At 38.6% G+C, this 15207-nt stretch overlaps 1 protein-coding gene across 1 annotated transcript in view; it reads left to right on the top strand.

Annotated features, from left to right (window-relative positions):
• The window catches only part of plxdc2b (plexin domain containing 2b), a 37970-nt gene that overhangs the window by 11521 nt on the left and 11242 nt on the right, over positions 1 to 15207 (top strand). Inside the window, exons 3-10 of the mRNA XM_008308389.3 lie at positions 987 to 1210; positions 5846 to 5992; positions 6903 to 6972; positions 10298 to 10420; positions 12006 to 12124; positions 12642 to 12741; positions 14197 to 14292; positions 14380 to 14461. Of these exons, the coding sequence (XP_008306611.1) occupies positions 987 to 1210; positions 5846 to 5992; positions 6903 to 6972; positions 10298 to 10420; positions 12006 to 12124; positions 12642 to 12741; positions 14197 to 14292; positions 14380 to 14461 (961 nt within the window). The remainder of the gene's footprint in view (positions 1 to 986; positions 1211 to 5845; positions 5993 to 6902; positions 6973 to 10297; positions 10421 to 12005; positions 12125 to 12641; positions 12742 to 14196; positions 14293 to 14379; positions 14462 to 15207) is intronic.

Raw genomic sequence — 15207 nt, 5'->3', positions numbered from 1 at the left:
ACTAGTGTGTAATTAAACCATTGTCTAAATAAGCAGACAAACAGGTTGTTGTTGTTGTTGTTGTTGTGTTGTTGTTGTTGTTGTTGTTCAACCTCTTCTTGTTAAGTCTAGGTGTTTGACCCCACTCTTTTTCCTGAATTTTTAAATTTCCTCTACAGCAAATCTTACCCTTCTGTCTTTGGCCTATAAAAGATGTGCAGGAGAGAAATGCAGGAATATGTGCTGCATTCAGGCTGACTCATGAATGATCACAGAGAGGCATTCTGGGAAAAAAGCAGTCATCTATTCACTCCCCTCTCTGCTGTGGCCAAGGTGTATTTCATGTGATCCACTGTTGGATGGAGATGGATTCCCCCCCCCCCTCCCGGGATTAGAGTAACTAACTGCACCTGACAGGAAGTCTGACTGTTGACTATGACAACTGTGCCTAATTAATGTTACAATGTTACTGAGGTATTGTCCAAGTATTTCTGTAGATGATTTACTTTCTTTGTACTAAACATGTCCAAACAGGACAAAAAAATTAACTAGATGACTCAGCTGTTCCTGTGGTGTTTAAAATAATATTGTCATGCTAGTTAGAATGTACTTAAAAGAAAGCTACTGAAGTAAAACACTGGTCCATAAAAATCAAAGATAGCAAAAATAATTTAGACCATTTAGACAGAACTGTCTGAACTGTCCCCTGCTCACTGAGGTGATAACATTGTAAAATGAGGAGGCTACTAACAGACCTTTAAGAATTTGATGATTAAGGCACTGAAGCAGAGCTTCATGTTTTAATCTAAACTTATTTGTGGCCGGGCTGGGACTGGAACATGTTTATTTTGAATGATAAGTAACATAAAGGGTGCATAAAGCAGGGTTAAAACTAGCCTAACTAACCGAGGGTTTAAACTAGGTAAACTTTCTTGGACAAAAGCATATTTGCTAACGATAGCTAAAACAGCATGCTAGTGTTGATGTGGCTTTTGTGTGTCTTCTAGGAGTAACTTTCACTTACTCAGAAGAACAAACAGGAAATAAGGATACAGCCGTGGACGTCAAACTGTACTCTCATCGATGGAGGAGGTGGATTCTCCCAAAACCTCATACCATGGACAGTAACAGAGCCAGTCAAGAGCAGGACCAGCAGCCAGACCAGGAGGAGCCTGAGAGTTTCCCAGGCCTGTTGTCAGCAGAGGAGAGAGACAACAGCTCGCAAATTGAAGTAAGTGTTGAGTCACGGCCAGGTTGCGATGCCACCGTACAGACGCCATTTTTCATCTTTAATGACGGCTTTTATTTGAACATGGCTGAGCTCAAGAAAGATGCAATGAATCACAGATGAAAGTATTTGTACAAAGTGGAGAAACCTCCACACATGTATGAAAGAAAAAGATTGTTTTTTTTTTCTGGTCCTGTTCAGAGAAAGATTGAATCATTGACATCATCCACATTTTTACAATCCAATTTGCAGATGTAGTGTAGTTTTCCAGAGGTTTGAAAATCTGCACCAAGTGTAATTTGAACAAACTTTTGTAGGAGCTACCAATGGTTGATCTGCTACTCTGTGGCTGTTATGAGGTTATAATGACTGAGAAGATCCGCACATATATAGGAGGAGTTATTAGAGCCAGGCATAGATTAGTGGAACATTGGAAGTTTTTGTATTGATGTTTTTGTTTTTTGCTAACCTCTAACTAATGTAAACATTGCTGGAAGTACCAACTTCTTTCGATGGTATAGAAGAGAAAAGTCAGAATTCTTTTCATGTTGGTCACAGGCCTAAACAATCATGGTTAGAGAGAACCTGGTCGTTTGGAATTTTTAATCAGTATAAAGGCAGCATACTTTGATCATGAGCTGTAATGTGTCACTGCACACTAACATCTGCTTTTTTAAGTCATTGGTCAGAGAGAAACTGAGCGATCTAATCACATACAGTAGAGGAGAGCACGACTGGGTACATGCAACCCACAATGCACTGCAGATTACTTTACAGGATCTTGATTCTCTCGTTGAAAAGTTTGAAAGATATTCTATTTATGTTTAATTTTATCAGCCAATAAAAATGTCTGGCCCAGCAGCCATGGGATGGACTAGACCTGATGCACAGCAGAGATGACAGAATTTGAAGTGAGCAGTATTTGAAATGAGCAGTATTTGAAATGAGCAGTATTTGAAATGAGCAGTGTTTGAATTGAGCAGTGTTTGAAGTGAGCAGTATTTGAAGTGAGCAGTATTTGAATTGAGCAATATTTGAAGTGAGCAGTATTTTAAGTGAGCAGTATTTGAAATGAGCAGTATTTGAAATGAGCAGTATTTGAAATGAGCAGTATTTGAAATGAGCAGTATTTGAAATGAGCAGTATTTGAAATGAGCAGTATTTGAAATGAGCAGTATTTGAAATGAGCAGTATTTGAAATGAGCAGTATTTGAATTGAGCAGCGTTTGAGGTGAGCAGTATTTGAAGTGAGCAGTAATTAATATGAGCAGTATTTGAAATGAGCAGTATTTGAATTGAGCAGCGTTTGAGGTGAGCAGTATTTGAAGTGAGCAGTAATTAATATGAGCAGTATTTGAAATGAGCAGTATTTGAATTGAGCAGCGTTTGAGGTGAGCAGTATTTGAAGTGAGCAGTAATTAATATGAGCAGTATTTGAAATGAGCAGTATTTGAATTGAGCAGCGTTTGAGGTGAGCAGTATTTGAAGTGAGCAGTAATTAATATGAGCAGTATTTGAAATGAGCAGTATTTGAAATGAGCAGTATTTGAAGTGAACAATATTTTAAATGTTTTATTTCTTTCACTCAGAAAGAATGACATTTCTTTTTATAAATTTCAGTGGAGTTTTGAAGCAGTCGCTGGACTGTATCAATGTTGAGTCTGGCTTTCACATTAGACCTGTCTACAAAGGGACAGACATATGGGACCCTCTGTAAGGCTAGAGCACCAACCTCTCTCCACTGTGTGGCTCAGTAACAGATCATTTGATTGGCTGATCTTCTGCTCACGTCACAACATTTAAAACCAGCAGCAGTTTCTAATCCAGCAGTTCTGTCTGCTGCACTAAATCATCTGAAGCTGTGTTTTCTGACAGGGAAATGTGTTTCCTCATGAAATCACTTTGACATTTAGACAGAAACCATGACGTTTATGCTGAAATGACAACCAGCCTCAGAGAGCAGTGTCCTCCATTGCCTTTGACATCAGCCTTAGATCAGGTTAACTTGCCTCACAAACATAATAACTTCCACCCACAGATATGCCCTAACGAGACTCTGTGACAGCCATAAAGACTTTCTCTATCCCTCCCTCTCTCCCTCCCTCTCTCTGTCGTTAACCCAGATTAATGCTCCGGTGCTGAGGTATTTCCAGGTGGCTCAGAGGTAGAGTGAGATTTTAACGAACAGCCTGTTTTATGTAGACCACTGAAGTCTGTGCTTGTTGGGACATGCTGTCAGTAAAGGTGTTTGTTATCTGGTTCACATCAGTTCAGCCTAAACACAGCAGTTTACGTTTAGTTACCCCTGGATGTCATACTGTTATCTAACAGTTAGCTTTCTTTGCTGACATCTTTTTTTTTTCTTGTGTTTCTTGGATAAAATGGTCATCCATTCCATTTTTGATCATTATGAATTATTTTTCAAGCTTTTACTATGCTGTTCTTTACTTTCAGCCTTTGTTTGGTTAACTTTTAGCATTTCTATTGAGTATTTAGTTACCTTTTGAACAGGAGTCATTGGGGCAGTGCTGGCTTGGTGGTTAAGAAGGTTGGGTCCAGAAGGTTTCAGGTTCAAATCCACGAGCTGCCAAGTTCTCACTGAGGTTGCTGTTTGTCTAACATGTCAGTTTTACAGATAGTTTAAAGGTATTTTATGCTAAAATATTTAAATATATTTAGCTGATTTTTTTTTTTCCAAAAAACCACTGCATGCTGCAGATGGAACATATTTGTCTGTTCTCATAAATTAAAGGACATTCTGTCTTGTGATTTTTACCTAATATTTTGAAGGTCTTTGCAGTTTGGTTTCATCCCTTAAACCTTTATTGGAGGCTTTCCTTCTTTCTCCTCTCTTGATACTAAAGCTCCCTCCATTCTTACAGTTGACATGTCATCACCTGTTCAGTGTGAAATACCACCATCATACCAACCAAGCAGACACAGAGTTGAGGAAGACAATTTTCAAGCCTCTTTTATGAAGAGTATAAATAAAGTTACATGTAGAAGGATTTTGTCAAACACTGTGTTGTATCAAGAACACCCTTGTGTGCCACTCTATGACCTCTTGCCTGGACTGGTTTGATCCCCACTGTTAACTGATGGGTTTATTTTCACATTTCTGTGTCTGTGGGCGGATGTTTGCTCGGGTAATCCAACGTCCTCCCACAGGGCATGGATGGATGGATGGATGGATGATAGATGGATGGATGGATGGATGGATGGATGGACAGACGGATGGATGGATGGATGGATGGAGAAATAGAAGTTCCCTTTGGGAAATTAAGACTTTAGGGAAATTAAAACTGCAAAAAAGTTCTGTTGTTGCATGGGTTTCGGACATGAACAGCTGAGGTCTGAACTTTGACTCGGCCGCTCCAGAACATTCACCTGGTTCTTTTTAAACCAGCCTTGTGTAGCTTTTGCAGTATGCTTTGGATCCTTGTCTTGCTGGAAAATTGATCTTCGTCCAAGCCGTAGTTTTCTTGCAGACTGAATAAGATTGTCCCTCAGGATTTTGGTGTATTTTGCAGCATTCATTCTGCCCTCTATCCTTACAAGCCTTCCAGGGCCTGCTGCTGAGAAACATCCCCACAGCACGATGCTGCCACCACCATGCTTCACAGTGGGGATGGTGTGTTTTTGGTGATGTGCACTGTTTGGTTCCCACCAAATGTAATGGCCAAAAAGATCAATGTTGGTCTCATCAGACCCAAGAATCTTCTTCCACTTGACCATGGAGTTGTTCACATGCCTTTGTCCAGATATAATATGAATTTTCATTAACAGTGGCTTTCTCATTGCCACCCTCCCATTGAGCTTTGACTGGTGAAGAACCAGGGCAGCAGGTTCTATATGCACAGTCTCCTGAGTCTCTTGAGTCCATCTCAGCAGCTAAAGTTTGTAATGCCTTCAGAGTAGTCGTTGGGGTCTTAGTGGCTTCTTTCACTGGTCTCCTTCTTGCATGGTCACTCAGTTTATGAGGGCGGGCTGATCTAGGCAGATTCACTTTACTGAATTTTTTTTGGTATCCATTCCCTGAATTGTACTTTTCAATAACCCTTTCTCAGACACAGGTGTTTTATACCTCAATCATTTGCACCTTCAGGGCGGTGGTGGCTTAGTGGTTAAGGAAGCAGACTTGGGTCCGGAAGGTTTCAGGTTCGAGTCCTGCCAAATTACCATTGAGGTCCCTAACCCAAACCCTGCTGACTGTGATGATGGGTTAAAAACAGAGGTCACATTTGGTTGTGTGCAGTGGTGCAGTGGTGCAGCGGTGTGCTGTGTCACAAAGACAAGTAGTTGATTTTCCTTCCTTCGTTTCTTGAGACTCACCCACACCACTCAGGTCATCTTCAGTTGGATGGACCTCTATTGAATTAGACCATTACATTTAAAAGGTGGTGAATAATTATGCAAACAATTATTTTTCTTTATATAATTTTGTTTCATTAACATTACTTTATAGAACTCTGTTTTCACTTTGACATTAAATATATTTTTGTGTAAAAACCGAGGAGGTGAATATTTATGATAAGCACTGTATATATTTGTATATGTTTCAAGCAGCACAGGAGTGCCATCTAATTAAAAAAAACAAATATTTGTATTAAATACAAATCTGTTTGTCTTTTGTCACAGGAGGACACAGATCACAACTACTACACATCAAAAGCATATGGACCTTCAGACCCAATGAGTAAAAACCTGTGGGTAAATGTGGAGCAGATGGACAAGGAGAAAGTGAAAATCCACAGCATTCTGTCCAACACGCACAGACAGGCAGCGGTGAGTGGATAAACAGGAGACAAACGTTGCGTCTTTACTGTACATGTAGAGACACAGTTACATTCTTGACAAACAGGTTCAGGTTCTCACAGGTTCACTCAGTGATGTGACTAAGAACAACCATAGTAAGTATAGTAAGTAAAACATTATGTACCTGGATTGAGATTCCACCATGAGGAGCAGACAGGTGGGCTCACACAGAGGAGCAGTAGTGCTCACAACTACAATGAACGTAGAGAAAAGGTTTACAGCTACACATGGTCCAATAATACAGTATATATATATATATATTAGTTAGATAAAAAAAGTCACACTTGAATGACTGAACTACAGGGGTGGGAGTTGTCGTGTTCCACTTAGACTCTGAGGAAGTTTCATGGTGGTAATAATACTCCCCCATGTGTGATTTTCAAGGGCAATTATAGAAATCTAAGGGCATTTGGCCCTAATCTTCAACCGTTGAAACTGAAACACAAGAAGAAAATGAGCCGAAACCATCTGTGCTGAGTATCAGCAGAATACGACTTTATGATTATGGCAGTGAATATTCTGTGAAAGACCATAAAGGTCTGGATGCTGGAACAGAACCAGCCTCTGTCCTCTGAACCTGCCATTGCTGCACGTCTGAATTCTGATCTGGTACTGTTGTAAATCCAAACGGAGCAGCAAAGGTCTAACCCTAACCCTAACTTGGTCAGTGGAAACTGGTGTTTATGGTACTGTTTGTGAAGTGGGTGTTGTTAAGATGGTTATTAATGACGGCTTATAATCCGTCATCATCTGTAGACAGGAATGTCTAAGATTTAAGATATTTTTTCTAAACAATGACTTAGGTGACCTAAGACACATGCATGTAGTCTTTCTTATTTCTAAGCCTCCTCTCACTTCTTTCTCTTTTCTCTCCTCACAGAGGGTTAATCTGTCCTTCGATTTTCCTTTTTATGGACATTTCCTGCGTGAAATCACAGTGGCAACTGGTGGTAAGTGACCAATGTTCCTGGACTGTTCACTGAAAAGTAGTTAATATTGTTATTATTGGATGGGCAGTGTGTGCCTGGCATATGAGGTCTTACACTGACAGTTTCTATTGCCTTCAAGTTGTGGTAAAGAAAGTGATGAGATCTCCTGAAGTCTGAAGTTTTGCTAACATAAGAATCAAAGAATGTGTGTTTAAGTCTTGTCCAGATACAAGAACAAAACTAGTCTTGAAATCCTCTGAAATTCACAAAATGGTGGCTTTGGAGAAAACTTAGCATTTTATAGTGAGGCTTCAGTTATTTAACTGTTTACCAAAAAAGAACCAAAGGTAGAAATAGCTAAAGCTAAGCTAAAGTAAGATAGCCACAGTTGCAATACATATTTCAAAGCTATCAAAAAGCTAATTCTTGTTAAAATAATTCGATAGCTAATAGCTGAATATTTAGTAACTGAAAGGAAACTGTATATATAGCAGTGAAAAGTAAAATGATTAACAAAACCACTTGTAACATTTGACCAAAAGCCTAGAAGAAAAAATTAAAAGAAAATAAAGTCATGGCTAAAAACTGGTAAACATTTTAAAAAATAAACCCAGAAACAACTCATTAGCACTGAAAAAATTGACATAATTAGCTTAAAAAATAACCAAGCCAAAAGTAAGTACAATTATTATAATCATGATTAAAAATAGATTAATAAATATGCTAAATGAGCTTCAGAAAACTAAACAACTAAACTTTGTTCACATATAACAGAATGCTAAATCAAAAGACTACTGAGTATTGTCCCTAAAATAGTCAAAAGTCAAACTAGCTAAATGTTAGCCAAGAGTCACTAAAGGTCAGTTAGAGAACCTTTACAACAATCACTGACATTCTGGACCAAAAATAAAGTTAAATTATCTAAATGTTTTTTACATTACATTACATTACACACAAACATTTACATTGTTTGAGATACTTTTCCAGAAAGTGAGGGTTAGGGTTGGGGTTATGGAAAATCAGAACAGATATCAGTTTCCTTCTGTCTGTGTCACCTCCTGGAGGCTCAGAGAGTCATGGGTCTAAAAGTATTGTCCATTACCTTGACCTTCTCACCTTCAAGGGTGAGTCTACAACAGCTGAGAATGAAAACCAGCAGCTCAGGCTTGAAGTCCTGGAGAAACCAGAGCGTTGGCCATGGGCTGGAAATCCCAGTCCCAAAGCCACACCCCGATCATGAGGGTATCACAGAAGAAGTACATGTGTGGCTCAGACACATGATACAGTTACAGTCTGCCGGTGTGTGCAAAAACAATTTTCCACTTAATTCGTGACAGCGAAGACCCGCAGTGATTTGATCGTAGATATTCCAGATATTTCTGTGCCAATGGAATAACAAAGACTCCCCCCCCCCGTCATGATAAGGAGGAGTGGACAGTTATGCTGCCGCTAGTTCTGTGGAGATGAAGTACATTTGCATTCCCTTAAACACAAATGGAGAGGGAGGAATGAAGAGAAGGAGAACACCTAGGAAGGAGGAGGAACAGGAGCTTATCTTCGTCTTGCAGGCAGGAACTTGTCTTCCCACTCTAACATCGTTGTTACCAAATCAATGACTTTCAGTTTTGGCAAATATATTTCATTTAACTGTGAGTAATAGACTATTCAAATAACTGCAGTCCTTTCTTCTATTTTAAACATCTTTAAAAGTTAAAGCATGACTCTGTTCAAGTCTTTACTGTCAGATTTCTGACGACGGTTTTTATTCCTGTTGGAATGAGGACAGGAAAACAAAAAACATTTTGGGAGAATTCTGTTTCTGTGAAACAGGAAGTTAAGATGACGTGGCCAGCACAGGCCCGTCTGAAAGAACCAACATGTCTGTGGACGTAATATCTGAGAAAGACCCACAGATTTGACAAATGTGTAATATTGACATTTCCATAGGAGGGAGTGGGGGGTGGAGTCTGTCAGCAACCGTTTTACTCAGATCTATTCTGATCCTCTGACCTTCATCACCACTCTACATGATCCATGTTATAAAGATCATTACTGGGATGAGGGAATAAAGCAGCGCACACAAGGAACGATCCAGGCCGCGATGGACATGGAGAAGCTCACAGAGCAGTGTTCCAGATGAGGGGCGGGGACCCTGGTTGTCTGATATGTTCTGTGAGATCCTGACAGAGTTCCTCTAATAATAATAGGTAGGATATTCTATTCTGACTTCCTGTCTGACTATCAGTTGATTTGATTTCTCTGCTAGACATTTGACAATTCATTATTATTAATTATTATTAATTTATTATTAATTAATTATTGATTTATCTAATGTCAGTGCCTTGATTTTATTGGGGTTCAGTTTACAGTCAGAACCATCATTTCTTTCGGGTTTAGGCCTTGGTTTTCTCATTTTTGGCTTTCAATTTCAGACAAGAATTTTAATTTTGGTGCATCACTAGTAAATGTGTATATACATATATACACACATATGTGTGTGTCCTAGACTATGAGGATACATTTACTCATATTTCAGTTGGAGTTCACTTGTCAAGGTTTCACAAAATGTCCTCCTCCCCCACTCCTCCTCCTACTCCACTTTTTCTCCTCCTTGTGCTGACAAAGCTGTATAGTAAAGTCATTGTGAGCAGGGAGGTCTTTTGTGTGAAAATGGATCTCCTTGTGGTTCACTGTTTTTATAGCCTACTCTCATTGTATGGAGACATAGTGAAATGGAACTGATGCAGATGCTCATACATCCCAGTGATTCTTAATTAATATATATTTTCTATATATTTTATTGATTTACTCAGCAGGATTGTGTCTGACTGGAATCAACATTTTTAATGTTAATATCCTCTCCTTTGGGAACAAGTACTACTTGTAACTAGAAATTTTGGCTTTATTCTTTCAGTCTAAGTTGTGAATACTAGGTGCCAATTTAAAGGGACTTTTCTTCTTTTAATTTTGAACTACAAAGTCCTGTAAATGAAATGAGTGTCGTGACACAGTGTTTCCATTCATAAAGTCAAATAAAATGTACTATTTATTGACAGATCAAGAACAACTTCAAGTTTCATCATTTGATTCTTAATAATAAAGGCATACCTATGGTTTAGCAAAGATTATTTTGGTGCCAAAAACAGTACTGGTGCTTTTATTGATCCCCGCTTTCTATCTTACAATATTAACCCTTTCTAGGTGACCACCGGGTCACCTAGATTGCACAAGGGCTAACAGAGGACTGAAGGTTTTTATAAATAGAAAGAGAATGTTTTTTTTGTTTTGTCAATAGTCTTAACAACAATAAAAGTGATGTGTTGCTCTTTTCTTCTTTACCCTGCAGGATTCATCTACACAGGAGATGTGGTCCATCGGATGCTCACGGCCACTCAGTACATCGCTCCCCTCATGGCCAACTTCGACCCTAGTGTCTCCAGGAACTCCACCGTTATCTACTTTGATAACAGTTAGTTCACTTTACTTTTGTCAATACTGGTAAACATCCAGCTTCAGAACAGAGCTTTTATTCACCCGTCAATAAAATTCAAATGTTATAACTATGGTCCATTCACACATGTTCTTGCAGTGAGCTGGACCATTTTATTGTTAGCTCTGGAAAAATGTTATGTTGAAGAAACCATCGTTGAACTAATGTAGTTGAAGTTTCATGTTGTAGTGCCTTTATTTTTTACTGTGGTTTTTATTTGCTGCCAAACTCTGAGTTCATGTTGACCACGGTTCGAAGTGACTAAAGATATTTAGTTTAACAGAAAAACGTGTTAGTCTGACTAAATTAGTACTGACCTAAATCACACCAGTGAACCGATGACCAAGAACAGAAAATGATAAGAATAGAGCAGAAGATGATAGAGTAAATGCAGTGCATAGGATAGAACACAGTAGAATAGAACACGACAGATAAACTTGTGGGCAAAATTAAAAACAAGGCCAGACTGGAGCTCCTGACTCCTCACCCACTCCTGGACCTGTGTGTTTGCTGACTGAATAAATCCACTGAGCTAGACGTTAGCAGCAGTTTAGGTCTCTGTCATCGCACTGATGAGTCATTCTACTTCTCATTCTCTGTATCACACCAGCCATTCTACAGTACCAAGTATTTTAATGATTTTCATTCATATATATACATATATATATAATGATATCATACAATCATGACAATATCATGATGCAATGTCCCCGCCCCAAACATAAAACATGTTTTTTTAATTTATATTACACACAGTTCATATTAATTATTTTTGAGCAAGCAGCCAATCTAACCCCCCCTGACATATCTGTAACTGTCTGATGCCTGTGTGTGTGGTTCTACTCATAAAATTAATTCAAAGTCATATGTAGTTGGCTGTTTGAATGGCAAAACTGTTTTTAATTTGTTACGCTGCAAGACTCCTCCAAAATAATGGCGTTATGATAATGAGACTCAATGCAGTCAAGTAGCACCTAAAATTACAGCCACAAGCATGGGCGCCGATTCCGTGGGTTCTTCAGGGTCCGAGCAGCCACGGAGATTGCCAAGCACTCACGTGTGCCAGTCTTCACTTCTGTTGATTTGCTAAAGACCACTCCACGCTACCTATCAACGCTGTGCATTGTGATGACAGACAAACTGCCTAAAAGGCTGGGTGGCAACTTGCTGATAAAACTAGCATAGTGGTTGATTTAGCCAACAGAAATGGAGAAATATAAGATAAAAGAAAAAAATCACCGAACATCATTGTTTATTGTTTATTGTTTGTTGGCTGTCATTCCCAACATTTGTCTCAGCTGCAGTCAGTTTCAAAATGGATATATGACACAAAAATGAAAAAAACAAAACAAAAAAAAGTTAGGGCTGGTAATTAAAGTATAAATTAAGTATTTATATGCAATTAATCCAAATAATCCCAAACTAAGCTTTATAACAATATTTTCCCAGATTTAATACTTGTGAAAACTTTTTGTTGTTTGTTGTTATGTGAACAAATTCTTGTTTTTAAGACTGTTTCAAAAGTGTTGTAAAAGCGTCTTTATCCTTGTGTTCCTGGTTGTAGGTACTTCCCTGGTCGTGCAATGGGACCACGTTCATCTACAGGACAACTACAACCTGGGAAGTTTCACCTTTCAGGCCACATTGCACAACAGCGGCAGGATTGTGTTTGCTTACAAACAGGTGAATATCTTAAAACCCCATTACACAACTTTTAACTCTGTGTTTTCCCCTTACAATCAGTGATTCTTAGCACTAATTAATAAAATCATTGCATTAGAGTTAAACTTTGAACTTAAACTTTATTCATTTTTGTAGCACTTTCCATACATTGAATGTACAGAGAAACGGTTTAAAGACCACCCCGTGTCTTCCACCCTACCACATAAACATACACTCAATAAATCCCTCACCCACTCAATCATTTACTCAGACATACAGCCATGCACACGGTGGCAAGCATGCATTTATTTAAAGGTATTAAGGCTGGGTAGTGAGGATTTAGGTGGGGAAAGCATTTATTCTGTCCTAATAAAAACACAAATTAGATTGTTTTTGCTCTAATGTATATGTCTATGTACCAATAATTATTATTATATAATATATTATATTATACAAATAATATTTTTGATGACCAGTGACAAATGCTACTAATTAACCTGCTAATAAGCTGAGTAAGTTATATATTTTTCTTCCACAGATTCCTGTTGAAGTGTCACAGATCAGCTCAGTCAATCATCCTGTGAAGGTGGGCCTCTCTGATGCCTTTGTGGTGGTCCATAAGATCCAGCAGATACCAAGTGAGTATAAGTCCACAAAACTATTTGTATTATAATGTCATGATAAATGATAATACATCCCAGGACAAATCCGTCTTCAGACAGGACTGTCAAAGCATATGGCTTGCAGACCACAACTGGCCCACTGGAAGGTTAAATTAGACCTATGAAAGGAATGTCGACACTTGAAGACCCACATTTTAGGGTTAGGGTTAGGTTTTTTTTTTTTGATTAAAATAAATTTTATACATTAACAATGTATGATATCTTCAGTTCAGGTACTGAATATGAGACAAGTGTTTGTACATACAACAAAACTGGTCTTGAACTTGTTTAATTTTGAGATATCTTGGAGTCAATTTTTTCTCAGTGTATACAGTAGGTCATATTTGTACGATATTTAATATTTCCTTAAGCTGGGGTCCAGGTCCAGAAGTATAATAAATATGCTCTATCATCCTTTAACAATATATTTCACACTAGACCTCCATCCATCCATCCATTTCCATCCGCTTATCTGTTACCGGGTCTTGGGGGCAGCAGTCGCCACCCAAATCACATTGCACCATACCAACGGCCCTACACTTTCCTGCGGGTTGTGAGTCCACTGGAACGTGGACCGAGATTTGATCCTGCCCAGGAGGTGAACCCTGGGGTTCCAGACCAATGACAGAGACATTGCCTCTGGGCCAAAGCACCACCACACTAGACCTTTAAAACATAAAATATGAAACTTAGTGTGTTTCTTAATATTTATCTCCTAAATTCTTTTACTACTTTGTTGTAGTAAGCAGTGCTTAGTACAAAGATTAGACCTAGAAACAATCTATTTCATATGAATATTCTGTAATCTATATTTTGTTTCTCTCATTAAAACTGTCTACTGCTTAGATTGAATGTAAAAATGAAATCCTTAGAAGGCACACTTTGGGGGTGCTCATTCCTACTAGTGCTGAATTAATTGGTGAGGGGTTGCGTCAAGAAGGGCATCCACAAAATGACTTCCATAGCAGACAGACCACAGGAGGTCAACATCGGGCGGTTCCGTTAACCAACAGGCTACTGGTGGAAATTGGACTAGTGTTATTCGAAGAGTATCAAGAAAGAGCAGAAGATGATGTGTTGAAAATGAAGACAAGGAAAAGAAAGAAGGTAAAGAGATGAAGATGAAGTTGTGGAATCTAACAAAGGAGAGAGTTTGGCCAGTGATTGGCTGTTACCAATGACTGAGAGATGGTGTTTCAGGAGATACCGAGGAAGTTACTGTTGTCTTCTGCCAGCTCAGTGAAGTTTAAAAAAAGGAGAGAAATGATCAAATCTGTCAACATCCCTAATGACCCCATTCTGCTTCCTGTTGTACGCGCCCCAGCCCCCAATCCTTCTTCAAGAAACACATGTCCCAGTTTTTGGCTCTGTAATTTTCAATATTGGTTGCCCCTCTCTGTCCTTCTGTCTCTTTGTTTCTTGGAAATAAAGATGTGAGGAGGAGGACGATATACGAGTACCACCGCGTGGAGCTGACAAAGACCAAAATCATAAATTCTTCAGCTTTGGAAATGATACCTTTGCCCAGTAAGGATACATGATCAGAAGACTCTTTGTGTTTAGTCACTGTTGTGGTTTGATAATTTTGACCTGATTTTTTCTCAATTTTTCCAGCTTGTCTCCAGTTCACTAGCTGTAGATCCTGCATTTCCTCACAGATCAACTTCAACTGTACTTGGTGTCATCGCCTCAGCAGGTTGGACATTTAGACACGTTTCATTGAAATGACTAGAATATTGTCCAGTAAAAGTATGTAGTGATGATGACAGTATTAATGGGTCTGGGAGGTGTCTACTGTGTGTGAATGAATCTGCAGCTGCTCCTGTGTACGAACGCCTCTTCATCATCAAGTGGATGAGTCCTTTACGTTTATTTTTCTCAGATAGTTTTGGCTAACGTTTAGCTGCTATAATGACATCAAATCTTATTTAGGTCTAGCCTACCTTTCAAATATTGTTCTTTACTATTGTCATTTAATCAGTTGGGCTCATTATTACTATTTTTTTTTATTTCTTCACAATTTTACTGAACATTTTGACAACTTTTAGCTATATATTTATGAAAAAACTTACTTCAATCTTAGCTACCAATTTTTAATTTTATTCTATTTTGTCCTTGCCTTTTATTGCGTATTAGGTTACTCCTATGAACCATTTCTGCCTGGGGTTGGTTTGTTGGGTCCAGTTTACCACAGAGATCAACAATTTCCTGTTTTTTTCAGCAGTTTTGTCTGTGTTAAATTATCAAATGCATGTTCTTCTAAGTATTTCATTGCAAAGAATGGGAATTAGGAACCTGGAATTTCTCTTAACAAATCCACATACCATTTGCCAAAGTATTTTATTTGTAATGTATTTCCTCCGTGATATATTTGCAGTTAGCATACCAGGAGCAGAAATCAGGTAATCTTGGGTTAAATTCCCAGAGAAACCACATACTTGG

The sequence above is a fragment of the Cynoglossus semilaevis genome, chromosome 3 (genome assembly GCF_000523025.1).
Source record: "Cynoglossus semilaevis isolate Cse_v1.0 chromosome 3, Cse_v1.0, whole genome shotgun sequence".
Taxonomy (NCBI): domain Eukaryota; kingdom Metazoa; phylum Chordata; class Actinopteri; order Pleuronectiformes; family Cynoglossidae; genus Cynoglossus; species Cynoglossus semilaevis.
Note: the sequence above shows the minus strand (reverse complement) of the source record. Positions and strands in the feature narration are given on the sequence as shown.